The following is an 18,018-nucleotide window of genomic DNA, read 5'->3' on the forward strand; positions in this document are numbered from 1 at the left end:
CCCCTCAAGCTTGATGCTAAAGTTCCTTTCTGAGCAATGGAGAGCAAGCCTCCTCGGCTCGTGTCTCAGGCGAATCTCAAGATGTCATTTGGTACTGGGGAAATAGGCTGCTTTTAGAGGACTGTAAGGTCCATAATTTTTCGCTTAAAGCTGGAGAGTTTACCTACACTCAGTGCCACAGACCACGCGGTGTTCTCCTCAGCGTTAAAGTACCGTACAAGCGATTCAGAGTTTGGCTCATTTACTGTTACCTTGGTGAATGGTCTTTTCATATGTCTGCATAACTGACGCTGCACGGTGTGTTGTCAGTGTGGTGGGGTTTCGTTGTTATTTTTTTGGCTTTGGTATCTCTGACGGCATTGAAGCAAAGCCCTATTGGCGCCATAATGAAGCGTCCCTATAACCATTGGCATTGTCAAATACTTCTTGGTGTTATGTCCGTAAAGGTGAGAAAGCACGCCTTTAAAATTGATTGGAAAACATGTAAAAAAAGTGCGGCCATATCCGGAAAGGATGAAAACACTCATGCGCTGGCATATCACTTGAGGCAGAGTGTGCCCAAAGTGAGCCGCTTGCATTAAAACTTTCGGAGCTCCAACACATGACGTCGCTGTAGTTAGGCGAAATAAGATTTTTCCCGAGGAAAAAAAAAAAATCAATCTGGTTGCAAAAATAAGGTCCTAGAAAAAAAAAGGCTTTTTCTTTTTGATTCGAGTGCGCTGGAACTCGTTTGAAAGCGGTTGCCATTTCCTAAGATCTGCGCTGTCACGTTCCTTCGCAGCAGGCGATTTTTTTTTTTAGCCGAAACACTCAACTGCGTACAGAAGTAGCTATAGAAATGTGGAGAGGCCTCGTTTATTGATAACTTTCTTTTACAGTACCGCATAACTTGTTTCCTTTTTGCGGTGGGCACATAAAGGATTTTCGCCGACGCCGGCTTGCAGCCGACTTTTTGCGACCGGGCAAGTTTCCCGGAAGTGTCAGAAGATGAATGCCGGCATTGATATCTAGAAGCAATTCGTGCGAAACCTCGACTGCAACTTTGCTTTGTAAATTGACTGATATGCAAGCCAGCCGCGTTTTGGAAACATGCTCACGTTATGCCGCAGACTTATAACCATGGAAGCAATGAACCTGAAGCGCACCTTAATCAACTTGTTAGATTTGGTTAGTTTGTTTATGGGGTTTAACGTCCCAAAGCGACTAAGGCTATGAGAGACGCCGTAGTGAAGGGCTCCGGAAATTTCGACCACCTGGGGTTCTTTAACGTGCACTGACATCGCACAGTACACGGGCCTCTAGAATTTCTCCCCCAAAGAAATTAAACCGCCGCGGCCGGGATCGAACCCGCGTCTTTCGGGTCAGCAGCCGAGCTCCATAACCACTGCGCCACCGCGGCAGCAATCAACTTGTTAGCGGATCAAAAAAAAAGCGTTAAAGCATTACAAAAAAAAAATTGCTGAGGCTCAGCTTGGCTAAGCCTGGGGAATGCGAAGCATATTAGTGGCTGGGCTTGGTAATACATGGCTTTCCTTGGTTGAATACTTGGTCATTTTAATACAACCACTAGAAGCCTTCGTCGTGGGGGAAGACAACGGCATGGCTACAGCGGAACGCCGACTAACCCCGAGACGCGCGTTGGGTGAGCGCCTGGATTGCCACGGAAGCCGCGTCTGCCTGCCCGGTGGAGCGAGCGTTTCACCTACACCGAGTGTGAACGCGCGTTCGAAATGCGCGGGAATGGGCGGGTGTGACGGCTAGGGGTCCCACGGCGACGGCGTGAGTGGTAGCTCTAGCAATATGCTTCGCATAAAAACACAACCAAAAGGGTTCGGGCCCAGTTCCGGAACGTTTTTGGTGCGCGGAGTCGTGGTCACCGATGCAAAATTAGTAAACCTAACCGACATTTTCAGTCTTTTAATATTACGCAAGCGCTTTCAACCTCTCCATTAAGTTATACGACAACACGTTTTGTTCCTGTCCTTAAAGGCCGGCTCCGGAAATGTTTTTCGCTAGAACCGATATTCGAGGGAACCTTGCTTCCGTTTATGAACACATCTAATGTGCTGAATAAGTGTTGCCTGAAAGAGTTCAGCGGACAATACGCTGCACAATCGACGGGAACTTCGTGGAAACCAACTTGGAGCCCTTAGCCGAATCAGACCTGAAAGCCTCAGCAGTTCGTATGTGCGCCTCATTCTGCTATGTCGCACGATTCAAGACCATAGCCATTTAACTAAGAACGCGGCGGGCGACAGGATACGTCTGGCGAAGAGAGATATGTAACATCCGTTGGCGATTTCATTGTTAGAATCAGCCGCAAGCTTCCCGCTGGAGCAACAATAATGATGCCTTCAACTCCTTTCAGCCTTTAGGCCTGAGTGGAAACAGCCATGTGGAGCTGCCAGTCTATAGGCGTCTTTGATTAACTTGCACTGGAGTCGCCCTGAAACGAATGCGATGCGCACTGCATTCCACACCGATACAGTTATCGAAGATAAAATGCGCACCGGTGTGGTGCAGTGCGCACGGGTGTCGTTTATCGAAGACGCTGTAAGGAGAAAGCTCTGTTTCGCACTGATCAAGAAATAAAATAAAACAAAACAAAAACCGAACAAGAATTACGGCGGGGATTACGAAGACCTTGAGAACGTGTGCCTTGTAGTCCTAGCAATCCCATGCATGTGGCAAGCTGCGTATTCTTAAGGAGCACATTTTCTCTGCAGAATCAAAGTTATTCCGGAGTTTTGCCATTTTTTAGCTTTGTATTCAATGTGCAAAATGGATATTGTCCTAAAATACTGCAGAAACAAATCAGCTATAGTAGCCTAGCGTCGAAGCAGATGTCAAATGTTTTTTTTTTAATCCTTAATTCCAGCGTCAGCACGTGCGATTGTCCGCCTAAAATCCTGCAATGATTCCTGAAATCATATTCATATTGACTGGCATGGGCGCGTGAATTTTAGAAGGGGGCACAGCACACTATCACTTTACGCCCTGATTCGCATAAGATTTTGAACGAAGTGAAGCTAGCATTGCGTCGAAAGAGGGAGGGAACTTTATTTGAACAGACATTTACTTTCAAGGGTGGGCCCCTTATCTAGTAAGCACGAAATGAGCACCAAGAACACCTGGTGTGAGATCCATGAATGCGAATCCGGCATGTATCATTATTTGCAAATTATTACTTTATCCCAGAAGGCACGCTGGCGCAATAAAAAAGAAAGAAGCGCGCTTTGTGAGTTTGTCTGGCTCCGTCCGCAGCTCTACACCCTATATCCCCCCCAAGGCCGTATGTTGTACAGCACTACGTAAGCCGACTTACCGGCGACGGCTGATCGAGCGTGGCCGTTGGATCACGGAAGCCAACGGAGCCCCGGACTAAGGGTGAAGAGGAATCGACTGCACCCATTCTTCCCTCTCCTTGGGGGCACTGTTTATAAGGAGCGCCACCTTGACCGTACCCTGGTGCCGACTTACGAGACCTGGATTCGGCCACCGGACAAACCTTCTAACTCTTCAAGGGCGCTGTTAAAGTCGCTTCTGTCTTTCGCCATGACGTCGGCCTTTTGCACCGCCTGTAACCCACCTCTTCTTTCTCATTTAGGCTCAAGAACCACCCCTTCTAAATAAACATACCTTCACTCTCACTCTTAATATATTTTTTCCCTCATCTCTTGCTGAGAAAAAAGGAAGAGGAAACTGGATGTACGGCCTGAAAAAGAAGAAAAATATATCTACTCGCATACTCACCTTCACACGAACCCCGGTTCCTCCTTCTCGGAGTGAGAGGTTTTTATATAGCCGCCGCTATTGATGACCGCAGATGTCCAGACGAAGAGAAGTTCTCTTGTCGAAACGTTGGAGAGTGCACTGAGGATCCCATCCTCTTCTTGTCAGTTTGTGTTTGAAGAATTTCATCTTCTTTCCTTTCTTCTACTCTGAATCACCTAGAATAGCGTTTTATTTTAGATACCAAAAGAGGTTAAAGCCTGCCGTTCGTCGCATATTCCCCGTATTTTTGTGTTAGGTTTGTCGGTCACAATACTTTTCTTGATGTTCAGTGTAAAAAACAAAAACGTGATTTTATTCTACGATAGTCACTTCTTTCCAGGAATGGAAAGCGAAGAATTCTGGTTTTACATTGAAGAGAAAAGAGTTTGCCTCGGGATACCACCCCTGGTACTATTAAGCAGAAAAACAGCTACTGGAACTGGTGCGTGACGCCCTTAGCGGTTAATGTGCTCTGTTTGCCACAGGCGGCTTTAAGGAATGCTGAGACAACTCTATTAAATTTTAGTTTTTAGTAAAAATCACCCTATGGTTCTTTCTGGGTATGAAAATGCTTGTCCGGCATCAAAAGACGCGTTTATGCTGAGAACGCAGCCTTTAAATGTTTTTCTTTTTTTAAATTCGTGACGTTTACACCGAAACGGATTCCGTGATCCTCGTTTTTAAATGAACGTTCTTGCTCAGACACCGCAGAAAAAAGCGTGTCGACGCAAAGCAGTTTACATGCGAAATCCACCAGTGACGGCGACACTTGAAGTTAATTTTTTTATCTTTATCTTTTTTATCTTTTTATCACGTTTTCAGCGAATTCAGCCGTCTTTAATTGTCGTTGGAATGCGACAGTATATCAGTACACGCGAAATATAATTCGTCCTCACTGTCCCTTTAATTGAGAAATTCCAGCAAAAGGTCAGTTCACGGTTGGCCATGCCTTGGCTATCAACTCGTTTCCGAATTTGACCGGCCAGTGCCAAAACACGGGCGGCCAGAGAGGAATTATTACGGGGGAATTGGTTCGTGAATCTGGCCGCCCATGAGGCGATGCCTGTTGGAAATATCACGTGCTGCATGGTTTCGGAAAACCCCCGTAGGTAGATGTCAGCCACTGTACTGTGTGCGAAGTCGCTTTATGGCTTCCAAGATTGATATTGGATCTCCACCCACCCACCTCTCCTTCTATTTCCTGGTCGCATGCATGAATTCAATCGAAAGCCGAGCATTTCCACATTTAGTGGCCGCAAATTATCATGATGAAAAATTAGTTCTCAATCACCTTCTTGCTGAAACAATATGTCGGAGTTGGCGTAAGGAGGAAATGAGCATGCTGGAGCAACTATTGGCTAACGCCAATGCGAGAATTCCTTTTGTTTTCAAAAAGGCTTTATGGTTCCTGATAGGCATTGCTTATTAATATTTCTGCAAATCCTGGGCATGTTGTATGAAAGAAAAACATACTGAGGCTTATTTGTAACTGCCAGACGTTTATTTGCGACACATGGGTTGATAGAGGCTGTGAAGAAGGCAACACAATAGACAACAAATTACAAGAATCCAAGCAAACAATAAGCAGATGAGTACCTGAAAAATTCATTCGCCATAATGTCTGCCAGCGGTGTCAGCAGCAGGACCGCTACGACGCCAGGCTTCCAACGTTTTGGAAACAACAGGGACACAAGATTATCCACTGGACATAGACTCATAGGCAAGACGGTTGAGATATTCGCAAGAAACAAGAACAACCAATATAACAAGAATGTTATGAGCATGAATTTCAAACATTCTTATGGCGACATGCGTTGTCAAGGCCTATTAAATAATTTCTATAGACAGTGCTTGTAAATAATTGCTCTAAAACTTATGCGTACGTTCTCTGAACTGCTTCTGTAATGCCCTCAACATCACTGTGTGCCCTGTTTAAAAATGGTCAAAATGAAAAAAATTGTCCCGAGGCAAGGTTTATTCTTTAAACTAAAGCATAACCATAGGGGAATGGCGGACTAGAACGGGGACACACTACCATGTAACGCCTTATACACGTTATGTGTTGTTTTTCACTGCTTCACGACACTCCGAGTACAGAGAAGCTACCGTGACGCATCGCCATCGGTCTTTGTTCAGCGCTACACACCACAGTACCCAACGTGTATCGCACACAAACAAGATCACTAAGCTAACATTAACTTTTCACTGAGTGGTCAAAGGAAAGACGTATGGAAACCGACGCGAGACAAAATGTCTGATGCTGCGTACTCGGAGGGCTGCCATCAGATCGAAATTATGCTCTCAGCAGCCTCCAAATCAGCCATGCATGTTGGGACGTAGAGGGCTCACTCAGTTCAAATATTTTCAGATTCTCCACAAGTTTAAGTCGCCTTTATATTCTGTAAGGAGCTACTGCGTCACGCCATTTGGAGGCGCAATGTTTGACACATGTTGCCCAACCTCGGCGATATTTAGCGCCACAGCTTTTAACATATATACATCTGATCAACTAGACATTTCGGCCCAGTGGGGCACGCTCTCGTAATGCGCAAAAGCATCTAACTGTTCGGATGGTGGAATTTGTACGACTTGCTTTACTTCATTTGCTGTTCCGGAAAATGCTGGTGACACTTTCATGCTTCTTATTGGTCTGCCGGATGCTGCGACAATAAAAGTAAAAGAACACGCCATGGACGTCTTTGTGCAAACGAAAAATCTTGTTGCTCACCTGACCGAAACTGTAGTCGGACCATAGGGTTTTTCCCCTCTAGAATTTCTGGCTGGGCGTGTGAGAGGCTGGGCGCTTCAAACCTATAGGTTTGAAGCGCCTTGAATGCCATATCAGCCCCGCAGCTTAGTACATGGTCTACCTGCGGTCACGAACGCCGTTAACTCTGGGCTTTTCACAAAGACTAGAGATTCACATTCATTGCCCAGGCGCACTGACCCTAATGCTTGTAGCAAGCCTAATGCTTTCAAGTGGGAAATACCGCGTGGTTTAGCATTCAGCTTTGTGATGGCTGTGTAAACGCGTGCGCCACTTAGTTGATGTTAGGTGGAAGATTCTTATTTCTATTTTTCTCTTTCTGCAGTGCGACTAAGCTCTGGTCACCAAAATGTTAGGTCCTTACTCGCCTAGAGGTTTGCTCCCTTCCGCGGAACGCTTCATGTTCTTCGAAACCATCATGTTAAACCATCATGATAAACCCTACAACTTTGGCTATTTAGGAGGTGTGTTTTTATTCTTTTTCGTCGTAGATAAACAATAACTTCTGTTGGAACTTACAACTTTTGTACCTTCCTCATCTAACTCTATAATTACCAGGGCCACAAGTTCGCGACATACCTTTTGCAAGCCATATAATCGTTAATAAAAGGAGCTTGTATGCAAAGTTTAATGTGAACATGTTGACAGTAGCCAGAGCTATCTAGTTAAACTGTTTGGTGTCACTGTGAGGAAGCTGTGTGAAGAAAAAGCGGTCGCGAATGTGCGACAACCACCAAACGTTCAGAAATACCTCGTCCCTTACTTTTTGATAACATTTGCTGGAGGAAGACGTTCCATGGAGAAAAACTCGGCTATTGTGCCTGGTCCTTCGAGTTGGTTCTAGACCTCCGATATTTCTTTCACACTACTCGGACGAACTGTTGAAAATAGATCAGTTGCTAATTGTTGCTAACTGACGACAGGCACGTTGATTTTTCAAATTTTAGTAGCGTTAACAAATTTTAACATAGCTTTTTGAATGTGGGTAAATTGGCTAGCATACTGTAAAAAATATTGATTTCTCTCTTTGATTCATTCATTATTTGGGTTAAAAGCTAAAAAAATATATCAGGGAGTGCTTACCACTCCCTGCGCAGTAAACGACTAAGATGAAAGTTTGATTTAAGCTTTTTCACCTTCCAATTTCACTATTACGGCTAGCACGCGAAAGTTTTAGCGGCACAAGACTATCTGTTTATAATTCCAGGTCTTCTTGTAACATTTAAACCCCTTTTCGACCAGGCGAGTGCACTTCACTTATTCTTCAATCCAAAAAGACTGAAATATTCCCTCGCAAAGCCGAGTTAACAGCTACATTTGTAAATTATAGTTACGGTAATTTCGTTATAAATTCTTAGCTGCGCCATAAATGTAAGCACAACAAAAAGCTTAACAAATGCGATAATTTCTGAGACATGCGCCCTCTGAGAGGTAACTTTTAAACTTGTTTATATGGCTCGGGGAAGCAAATTGGCATGCTTTCCGGCAGACTGATAGCCACAGCGAGTATAGCAGCACGAAATGTGACGTGATATTTTTGCTGGTTCAAATAAACTGCTGGATGTGACGTTATGAATGTGAAAAATTTGTATGGTGCTTTGAGACGGACAATTATTAACTTAAAAAAAAATGTGTGGTATTGGTGGAGAGAAGTTACGAAACTTGGTAGCTGAAGTGAAAGTTTTGGCACCATCCAAAACAAAGTGATAACTTGGTCAAATGTTTCAGGGGAATTCCTCAAGGTGGAGTAGATTTGTAGTAAAGTGGTAATTATTCATTGACATCCACCCGAGTGCAGCCGTACGGCTACAAAGGAAAGATATGCAGCATCCTAGCTAGACAGCTTTTTAGCTGGAATACTCTGCTGAAGCGGTGCTCCTGGGTTCGAACCCCGAACGAGGACGAATTTTTCTTTAACTACGAAGTTTCTGAGAAAGCTGCATAGCTTTCCTTTGTGGCCGTATGGATGCGCTCGGGTGGATGTCAGTGAGTAATTACTCACTTATTACAAAGTGATAACTTGTATTCTGAAGAAACAGGAAAGGACTGTGAAAGCCGCAAGACGACCAATAGCTGAGATGTTAAGTGATAAAGCCCAAAGGGCCGGTACACTGCACAAGCCGATCATTGCCAGGAAGCCGAGGACAGAGGAGTTCGTACATGAGAAAGGCATAAACTCTAAAGAAATAACACCCATGTAGTACAAAGACTAGTAAGTACAACACTGCAGGCGTTGTGAACGCCTTTACTTTGCTTCGCACAAAGATTGAGGGAGCGAAACGCAACAAGCGTTATTTATAGCATCTGATGTTTGATAGTACAATGCTTTCAACACGGGTGGAAGGTGACATTGAACAGCATATCTCAAAAGGCTACAGTTTTTAAATAAAGATGCATCCGCGCATGAAACAAACGCTTTTGAGCTTATGAACCCTTATGTGAAAGGCATAATGTTGGAGATCATGGCTCAAGGCTTACTGAACAATATAACAGCCTGGCCGCTCTCAATAAAGGTTATCATTCAAACCTTTCACGCGTGTACGCTTTCCTCGCCACAGGTCAGTAAATACGTTTGGATACACAACGACGTTCATACCAATAGCTATGTACATGTGTTGAACGATAAATAGACTTTGTAAATACGCAGGAAACAAGATGTGTACGTGAGCACGAACATGCAAACATCACACAGCGGCATACACTGGTATATGTTACACAATACACTGCACGTATGGTAAATGTCTCTGAAAAAAAAAAGAGAAACATCTGTTAAACGAATTAGAAAAAGGAGTTGAATGTGCGCAGTGCATGTGGTGAAGAGATTAAGATGAGTTGACGGAATATGGGGTACCAAGTATTTTGCAACATAACAGGAAAAGAAGTGGCTGGCGTTGCCTAAAATGCCAACAGTTCTCTTTATATACATTTAAATAAGGAACTTTCTCACCCTTTTCATTGAATTCGTGAACCAGAAAGTGCGCAAAAGATCAACGTTAAGCAAAAGTTTACTGAGTGCCATCTATAACTGTAAGTATATGAAAACAGATCACGTGGAAACCAACGCTCACGTGATAAAAGTAGTAGATTGAGCTCGATGCTTACGTGTACCTTCGTAGGCATTATTTAACTTCTGGCAAGACAGAAGCAGAAACAAGAGCGAGCTCGATTTTGTGCGCTTATCAAAATGTGCGCTGTGGCTGAAGCACTACGGTGATTCACTCTTCTGTTGCGATTCACAAAAATTTGTGTCGAGAAAATAGTACGTAGTGGCGAAACTGAACAAAGTACTTTCTAGCTTTATAACGTGTCCATTCACGTTTCGCAGCCGATTGGATAAAACACGCCTTTTTGCAGCTGTTCCCTCATATCGTCTGGGTTTAGCTGCACTAGAGAAAAGATATATTTTGCAGCCAAAAGTTAGTGAAGGCGGATGTATTCTAACTTCTCAGTGAATCAGGCGTTAATTTCTTCAATACAGCCCTTAAAACAGATGTGCACAAACGTGCGGAAGATAGTAAAAACAGCTACCCCTTACTGCGCTCAGCTGTGCTTTCTGAACACCTGCACCTTTCTCTTCAGCGCTAGAGTTGGAATGAACTCTGAAACGCTGAGCATGAGCAACGTTGTGGCATACTTTATGTGTACTGGTTTCTCGTTTCTTTTAAAGTAACTGTACAAAATCAAAAATGAAGCAGGTTCTGTCTGGAAATAGTTTGATGACGGACACCGAAGAAAACATTATTTTCAACTATGTTTGTTCTCGACGTTTTATTTGATCCTTATTTGCCGTTTTAATCTGCAGGCAAGTTTCCATCGTTCGCTTGTCTACACAGTTACGCTCGAAAGTGCATTTTCAAAACTCCTCTTGCGGAAGATCGGCATATGGCTGGCCACCGCGCAAGCCTTATCCAGTCATGATACCCACGGGAAATGGGCAGGCTAGTGTACAACTGCAATTACACAAGAGTAGTTTTGTGAACCTCTTAACTTTTCCAACGCATGTTATGTTTCCTAAAGAAACAGAACCAAGCTGAATTGCAAAATTTGCGCAGTTTTGTCTCCCCAGGTCAGTGATTGGCCTAGGAATAAGTGTTGCGTTGTCATGATGCGTGGAATGCAACTAATCGGTACAAATGAGCTCAGGGATATGACATGTACACAAACCCGTATGGTGACCAGAACAGCTCCGGCTCCGTAGGGCGCGGTACCAACGGACACAGCCAAGCACGCGACAGGCGGCTAGAAGGTGTCCACAGACGGTCGCTATAGGACGGCCTCCTCGATGCTGTGCGAGCGCAGGCTGGCGTCCTCCTTGATCATGCGCCGGAGCCGGTCGCGGCGCCGCTGCCGTTTGCGAAAGTAGCCGGGGCAGCAGCAACAGAGCACGTTGGCGAAGGCCCGGCGAAAGTCTCTGCTCCAGCAGGCGTAGATTACGGGGTTCATGCCCGAATTGATCCATCCGAGCCAGGTGACTGTGGAGAACACGAGGTCTGGTTGCATGACGCACGCCTCGCCGCAGATTCCCATCAGGATGTTCGTGACGAAGAACGGCAGCCAGCACAGGATGAACACTCCCATGACGATGGCGAGCGTCTTGGCGGCTTTGCGCTCTTTGGCGAGCTTGGCCAGCTTGCGGCTGAGCGAGAAGTTCTTGACGTTTCTGGAAGTGCCGGTCACATTGTTCCGGTCGAAAGTCTCGTTCGAGGTCGAAAAGACGGCTTTGTAGTTGTTGGCAGTCTGCAGCATGCCTCCGCGGTGGATCCTGAGCGTCACGGAGGTGGACTCTTCGCCGTTGCAGGACTGAACCTGCTTGCAGCCGAGCTTGAGATTTCGCGTCTGCTCGGCGGCGGCTTTGTAGATGCGGTAGTAGGTGAACACCATGACCATTAGCGGCGCGTAGAAGGATATGGTCGAGGAGAACACCAGGTAGCCTACATCGTCGGTGAAGGCGCACTGGAAAGCGGCGGGCGGCAGCTTGGTCACGGCGCGCCACCAGGCGATGGCCGGAAATGAGATGAGCGCGGAACAGACCCACACGACGGCGATCAGGGTGGTCGCCCTGGCCTGCGTCATACGGCACGGGTAGCTGATGGGATCGGTGATGGCCCAATAGCGATCCAGCGATATGACGCAGAGGTTAAGGATGGACGCGGTGCTGGCCAGGACGTCTATGGAGTGCCAGACGTCGCACAGGTCCTGGCCGAAAATCCAATATTTGTTCATGATTTCGTGGATAGCCGAAAACGGCATGACCACGGCGCCCACCAGACAGTCCGCCGTCGCTAGTGATGCGATAAAGTAATTGGTCACGGTGTGCAGGTACTGCTCCTTGGCTACGGACACCATGATGAGCACGTTACCGAACACGGTCGCGAAACAAAAGAATCCCAGGAGCACTCCGAGGGCCGCGTGCTGGACGTGGACCGACTCTTCGGTTGCTGCTGTCGTGTTCGCGTTGCTCTCCTCCAGCAGCGAGAGGTTGGCGTCGCGCACGATGTCCAGCACCGTCCCGTTGCCCAGGACCTCCAGCTCCACGGAGGACGCGTTGCTGCCATAGAGCAGCTCCAGCAGGCTGTACGCCGGGCTGTCCCACGAGCCGTTCGCTTCTCCGAGGGCTGGCATTGCGCAGCTGGGCCTCCTCTCACTCGCTCATCTCTGGCTTCCGGCACGGGGTCGCTGCAAAACAAAAGCAAAAGAACAGTCACTCTCTGCCGCCGCGACTCCGGCTTGCATGGAACGCCCGCCTTCAAGCACAATGGCATCGACGCGCGCCGTGGCAAGTTTAGTGAACTGCTCCGTCTCTCTTCGCTCGCTTCGACTGGCTTAGAACTGGCATGTATGGTAGTAGCGCAATGGCTAGGCTGCGGTGTCTTCCTATGGTTTTCTAATCAATAATTCAGTCATTCCATGACTCGGATGGTCTATATGCGTTATATTCCAACACGTCGGTCCAAGCAACGTTGTTCACTGTAACGGACGCACGTTGCTGAGCACAGTTACGGAATAACCGAATCCTATATATGTACTGTGTTGGACGGCCGTTCATTCTTAAGGAGTGTACTTTCACTTTACCTTCACCCCTATTTCCTAAGCAGAACTTGCCCGTAGCGTTGTCCTGCGGCGTGCAAGGCGAACGGGCAGAGGAAGGTGCAGTGCGAAGTGTTGCATATTGCGTTTAAAATACTGACACTATTATTTTCCTTTTGCAGGTGTCGCATCCGTTGCCTGTTACAGAAAGCGTGAACAATGGGACGCGTTGTGCGCCTGCCCGTATTGTTCATTAGGGTGACGTGCACAAATGAACAGCCCCCTGCTAAGCTAGTTACCAAGCTCTTTAAATTGGGCCCGAACCCCACTTTACCCGATGGGAATTGTTGAGAACGTTTTGTGGGAACACCGCTGGTTTTGCTAGCTGGATCAATATATTCGATACTCGACAGAGCGCCTTCTAATTCCGGATGGGTGCTGAGAGATGAAATAGTACATTTTATTGAAAGCCTACGTCATCGGCTGCTTAAAACAGTGGTATTGCAGGCACAGTGAATAAAATAAATCATGGGCTAGAAAGAAGGATGCCGTATAAATTAGCTTGGTTGGCTAATGGGTTTCTACATGCCAAACCACTGCTGCGGGCTGTGAGGCACGCCCCTAGTTGTGGATTGCGGATTAACTTAGACTATTTGTGGTTGTTGAGCGCTCATAGGAATATCAAGTCACGGACGCTTTTGCACTTCGCCTCCTCGAAGCGAGGCCGCTGGGGCAGACATCCAACCCTCGACTCAGCAACCGGGCGCCATGACCCCTGAGCTGCCGAGGTGGGTACTCGCCTAGCGACAGTCACCTGCAGTTACTGCTTGCAGCGCTTCTTTGTCTTTGAGTTATGCCTAACGCTGTTCTTTTCTGTTTGCAAATGACAAAAAAAAGCTGCTGTTTGCACTTAAATGCTATTCCTGCACAGCTTAGAGCAATCTTGAGGGTCTCATGGCAGTGTGGATATTAGCAAAACACGACGAGCCTAAATTCGCCGTGATTTCAATACTCATATAGCTAAACTGCCAGGACATAAATAAAAAAAAGTTATTATATCACAGCATTTTTCACACACTAGACTAGAATTTCAGTAATTACTTGCTTCATCTATGTCGAGGCATTAGTTCAGAAAGTTCGCAGATGTCGGCACGGGCGGCCCAATTCAAAGTGCGTTGCCCTTTTAAGGCCGCAGAATTTTTAACACCCTGACGAATCTGGAGGCTCGCTTTCATCGAACCGATTCGGTGGGCGTCGAGGCAATCACGCGGAGAGGCTGTTCAGGCGAGCCCGGTCTGTGTGTGTCCCTCGTACCGCGGCTTGCATCATAGTGCCTTCGAAGATGCTTGGTGTTGCTGACGCCACTCCCTAGAACGGATCGCTGAACGATTGCGTAGGTATATGGCTAGTAAACGTGCTTCCGTTGCTGCAGACAATGCACATGCAGTTGCCCGGAAAACGGAACGCTAGCTAGGTACGGCCGATAACGGTAGAAGGTGATGGGGCATCAAACCTAGCCGCTATTGAGGCTCCTACATGCGACGCCTGCCTGACTTCATAACTGAGACGCCAGGCGCACGAAGACAGCTTGTGCAACGGACCAATAGGGACAATTTCGGCTGCAACGAAACTCCGCTGGCATTCTCTCCCCGTTCCCTTGCTACATCTCAATGCAAGCGCTGGCTGTCGAACACTGCTTACGTTCCCGAAAAAAAACAGCAGCTCGCTTACTCTCGGTTTTTACTTTCGACACGCTACTAAAAATGAAATAGACTTCATACTGTGCGATAACCCTTTCATGACATCGTGCAGGATGTGGAGGTCCTCAGAAAGGTGCGTTGTACCTACTACAGGATGGTGAGCTCTCAAGTTAGCCTAGACTTGAAGAGGGAAAGAAAGAACCTAGTGAAGCGGAAGGATATTAGCGAGTTAGCAATAAGGGAAAGTAGAGGAATTCAGGATATCGCTTCAGGACAGACATTCGCATTCAACTCAGGAGAATGACCTTAACACTCGAGCAATGAGCGATCATCTCACAGTTATCAGTACGGAGTGCGGGGTAGAAGTAGGCGGTAGGATGGTTCGACAGGATACCGCCAGGATCTCTCAGGAGACAAGAGATTTGATTAGGAAAAGCCAAAGCATGGCAGCACCGAACCCCACAGACAGAATAGAACTGGAGGAGCTATCAAAGTTAATCAATAAGCGCAAGATAGCCGACATAAGGAAGTTTAATATTGAGAGAATCGAGCATGCTCTAAAGAACGGAGGCAGCCCTATGGATGTGAAGAGGAGACTAGACATAGGCAAAAACCCGATGTATGCACTGAGACAAAGAGAGCAAAGTGATTAGCAATATATGAATAAGAGTTAAAGTAGCCGGAAGGTCTACGCAATCTATACTGTAGCCAATGTAATCAGGATGTGAATGAGATATGCACTGTAACACAGCAATGTGGCATCCCGCCAGTAACAAAAGAGGAAGTAAAGAAAGCCCAGGCAGCAATCGAAAGGGGTAAAACAGCTGGTAGGATCAGGTAACCACAGATTTGTTGAAGGACGAAGGGGAGATTGTGCAATTAAAACTAGTCACCCTGTATACGCAATGCCGTATGACCTTGAGCGTACCAGAAGCTTGGAAGAACGCTGGCACCATCTTAATCCTTAAGGAAGGAGACGTCAAGGACTTCGAAAATTAGAGACCGATCAGTTTACTGTTTGTTGCCTATAAATTATTTACTAAGGCAATCGCTAATTGAGTCAGGAGAGCCTTAGGCTTCAATTAACTAAATGATCAGGCAGCTTTTGTGAAAGGTACTCGAGAGTAGACCATATTCACACTATCAATTAGGAGAAAGATAAATGTGCAGGATATAACCAACCCCTATATGTAGCCTTCATAGATTACGAGAAAGCATTTGGCTCAGTCGAAACCTCCGCAGTCATGCAAGCATTGCGAAATCAGGGTGTAGAAGAGCCTTATTTTAAAATGCTGGAAAATATCGACAACGGCTACACAGCTATCATAATCCTCCATAAAGTCAGCATTAAAATTCAATTAAGGAAGGGCGTCAGGCAGAGAGACACGGTCTCGCCAATGCTCTTCACCGCCTGTTTACAGGAGGTATTCAGAGACTTTGATTGGGAACAGTTGGGGATCAGGGTTAATGGAGAACGTCTTAGTAATCTGCGATTCGCTGATGGCATTGCCTTGCTAAGTCACGCGGGAGATGAACTGCAAAGCATGATCAGTGACTTAGACAGGCAGAGCAGAATGGTGTGTCTAAAAATTAATATAGAGAAAACTAAAGTAATATTCAACAGTCTCGGAAGGCAACAGCAGTTTACAATTGGTAGCTATGTTCTGGAAATAGTAAGGAAATACGTTTACGTAAGGCACGTAGTGACTACAAATCCGAATCATGAGAGCAAAATAACTAGAATAAGAATGGGGTGGAGTGCATTTGGCAGATTCTCTCAGATCATGAATGGAAGTTTGTCAACATCCCTCTAGAGAAAAGTATACGACAGCTATGGGGCAGAAATTTGGCTGATTACGAAAAGGGCTGAACTTAAGAACAACGCAACGAGCTATACAAAGGAAAATTACAAGTGTAACGTTAAGAGACAGGAAGAGGGCAGAGTGGGTCAGGGAACATACTCTGGCTAATGACATCCTAGTCAAAATCAAGGGGAAGATATGGGCTTGCGCAGGGCATGTAATACGAAGGCAAGATAACCGATGGAGGGTAATCGACGGGATTTCAAGAGAAGGCAAGCGCAGGCGGTGGCGGCAGAAAGTTAGATAGGCGGATGAGATTAAGAAATTTGCAGGGATAGGGAGGCCGCAGCTGGCACAGAACAGGGTTAATTGGAGAGATATGGACAGGCCTTTGCCATTCAGTGGGCGTAGTCAGGCTGATGGTGAAGCCCAACGATAAGTCCGTAAACGTTATCTCATTAGATTGTCCCCAGAGGTGGAGCACTGAGAGGTGCTGCCTACCGTTTTTTTTTTCCTTGCAGCGAGAGTTGTACGGTCTACACAGCGTCGTTCAGACATTTCGGTGGGCTAGTTGGTTCGCACACAGTGAGACCGAAGACGCTCAGTGAGAGACGAAGAGCACGAGCTGTGCGCTTCATGATGTTTCCGAACCAACTAGCCCCCAAAAACATCTTATCGTAGTTTATTTCTGTTCGTCAGGCCTTTCAGAGCGCAGCCCTTAGGCTCCAGTTCGTGGGTTGAGCCGCGTCGCCACCGTAGATGTAGCGGAGACAAATAATAAATAAATAAATAAAAACGAACATTGCCGCGACTGCGAATCGAACCCACGGTGCCGCGAAGAGATCACCATCGCTGGTCACTGCACGAAAGCACTAGACTATCACCGCAGCCCAACACGCCTCGTGTTAAACTGCAACATCCTCTCCCGCTGTGCATTGCACATCGTCGTCTGCCTCAGTTAATACTGCTATCGGACTGAAATACACATTCTCGCGCGCTGTGCGTTGTGCATCGACGTCTTTATCAATTAATACTACTATCGGACTAATATCGTCGACAGACTTGCCGACGACCAAGCAAAGCAAAGCAAAGCAAAAAATGAGCCTACAGAGCCTGAGAACCTACAGAGCTGCGGACAAATTTCACATTAGGGAGTATAGTAATCTTCCTTAGAATTTTTTGTGGGGTATTGTCCTGAGAGCGCTGTGTATCGTCTCCTGTTTTTTGTTCCGCATTTGAGTCTTCGGTTGGGCTGTACGCTTCGTGATGCTACAGTACAAACACTTCAAAACTGAAGCGCCTCATAGCGGCCGCTGCGCGAGCAGAGGAACAAGGAATGGAGACTGAACAAAAAGGAAGAAGTGCCCGAGAGCGCATTTCATACATGAATACTGAGAATGCAGAGAAACCGGCCACGATATTATGTTCGGTTACAATATTTAAAACAACATGGACGGATACGATGGTCTTTAGTAGAGTAGAAATTAGCTTTCCCCGTGCCCCGAACCGAATTCGAGCCCACATCGGCCTCCTAGGCTGATACCTTAGGCCGCTCGGCCATTGCCGCCACGCTGCAAACGATGCCTCTAACCGGTACCTGTATGCACGAACCACGTCTATCTGCTCGACAGTAGTGTTGGCAACCGCTGAGTGACTTTGAATGATTCGAAAACAATCAAGTGTCTTCAGAATCGGAAATGAGACGCAGGTTTGACGCCAGAGAACAGAAGAGAAATGCTCGACAATGGAGTTATGAACGAGAAAGGGCCGAAAGCGTTTGTAATAAGGGAGTAATTACTCATTGGCATCCACCCGAGCGCAGCCATACGGCTACAAAGGAAAGCTATACAGATTTCTCAGAAACTTCGTAGTTAAAGAAAAATTCGTCCTGGTCCGGGGTTCGAACCCAGGACGACCGCTTCACCGGAGCAGTCGCTCTACCAATTGA

General features: G+C 46.5%; 1 protein-coding gene across 5 annotated transcripts in view; it reads right to left on the reverse strand.

Annotated features, from left to right (window-relative positions):
• Positions 1-5,259: 5,259 nt before the first annotated feature.
• Positions 5,260-18,018, reverse strand: part of LOC149350915 (dopamine receptor 2-like) — a 240,260-nt gene continuing 227,501 nt past the window's right edge. For all 5 annotated transcript variants that reach the window (XM_089580067.1, XM_089580071.1, XM_089580070.1 and 2 more), the window contains one exon: positions 5,260-12,217. In XM_089580067.1, coding sequence (XP_089436193.1) covers positions 10,805-12,163 — 1,359 coding nt within the window. In that variant the 5' untranslated portion in view covers positions 12,164-12,217 and the 3' untranslated portion in view covers positions 5,260-10,804. The remainder of the gene's footprint in view (positions 12,218-18,018) is intronic.

Source organism: Amblyomma mixtum, chromosome 3 (genome assembly GCF_055824585.1).
Source record: "Amblyomma mixtum isolate Tamu chromosome 3, ASM5582458v1, whole genome shotgun sequence".
Lineage (NCBI taxonomy): Eukaryota > Metazoa > Arthropoda > Arachnida > Ixodida > Ixodidae > Amblyomma > Amblyomma mixtum.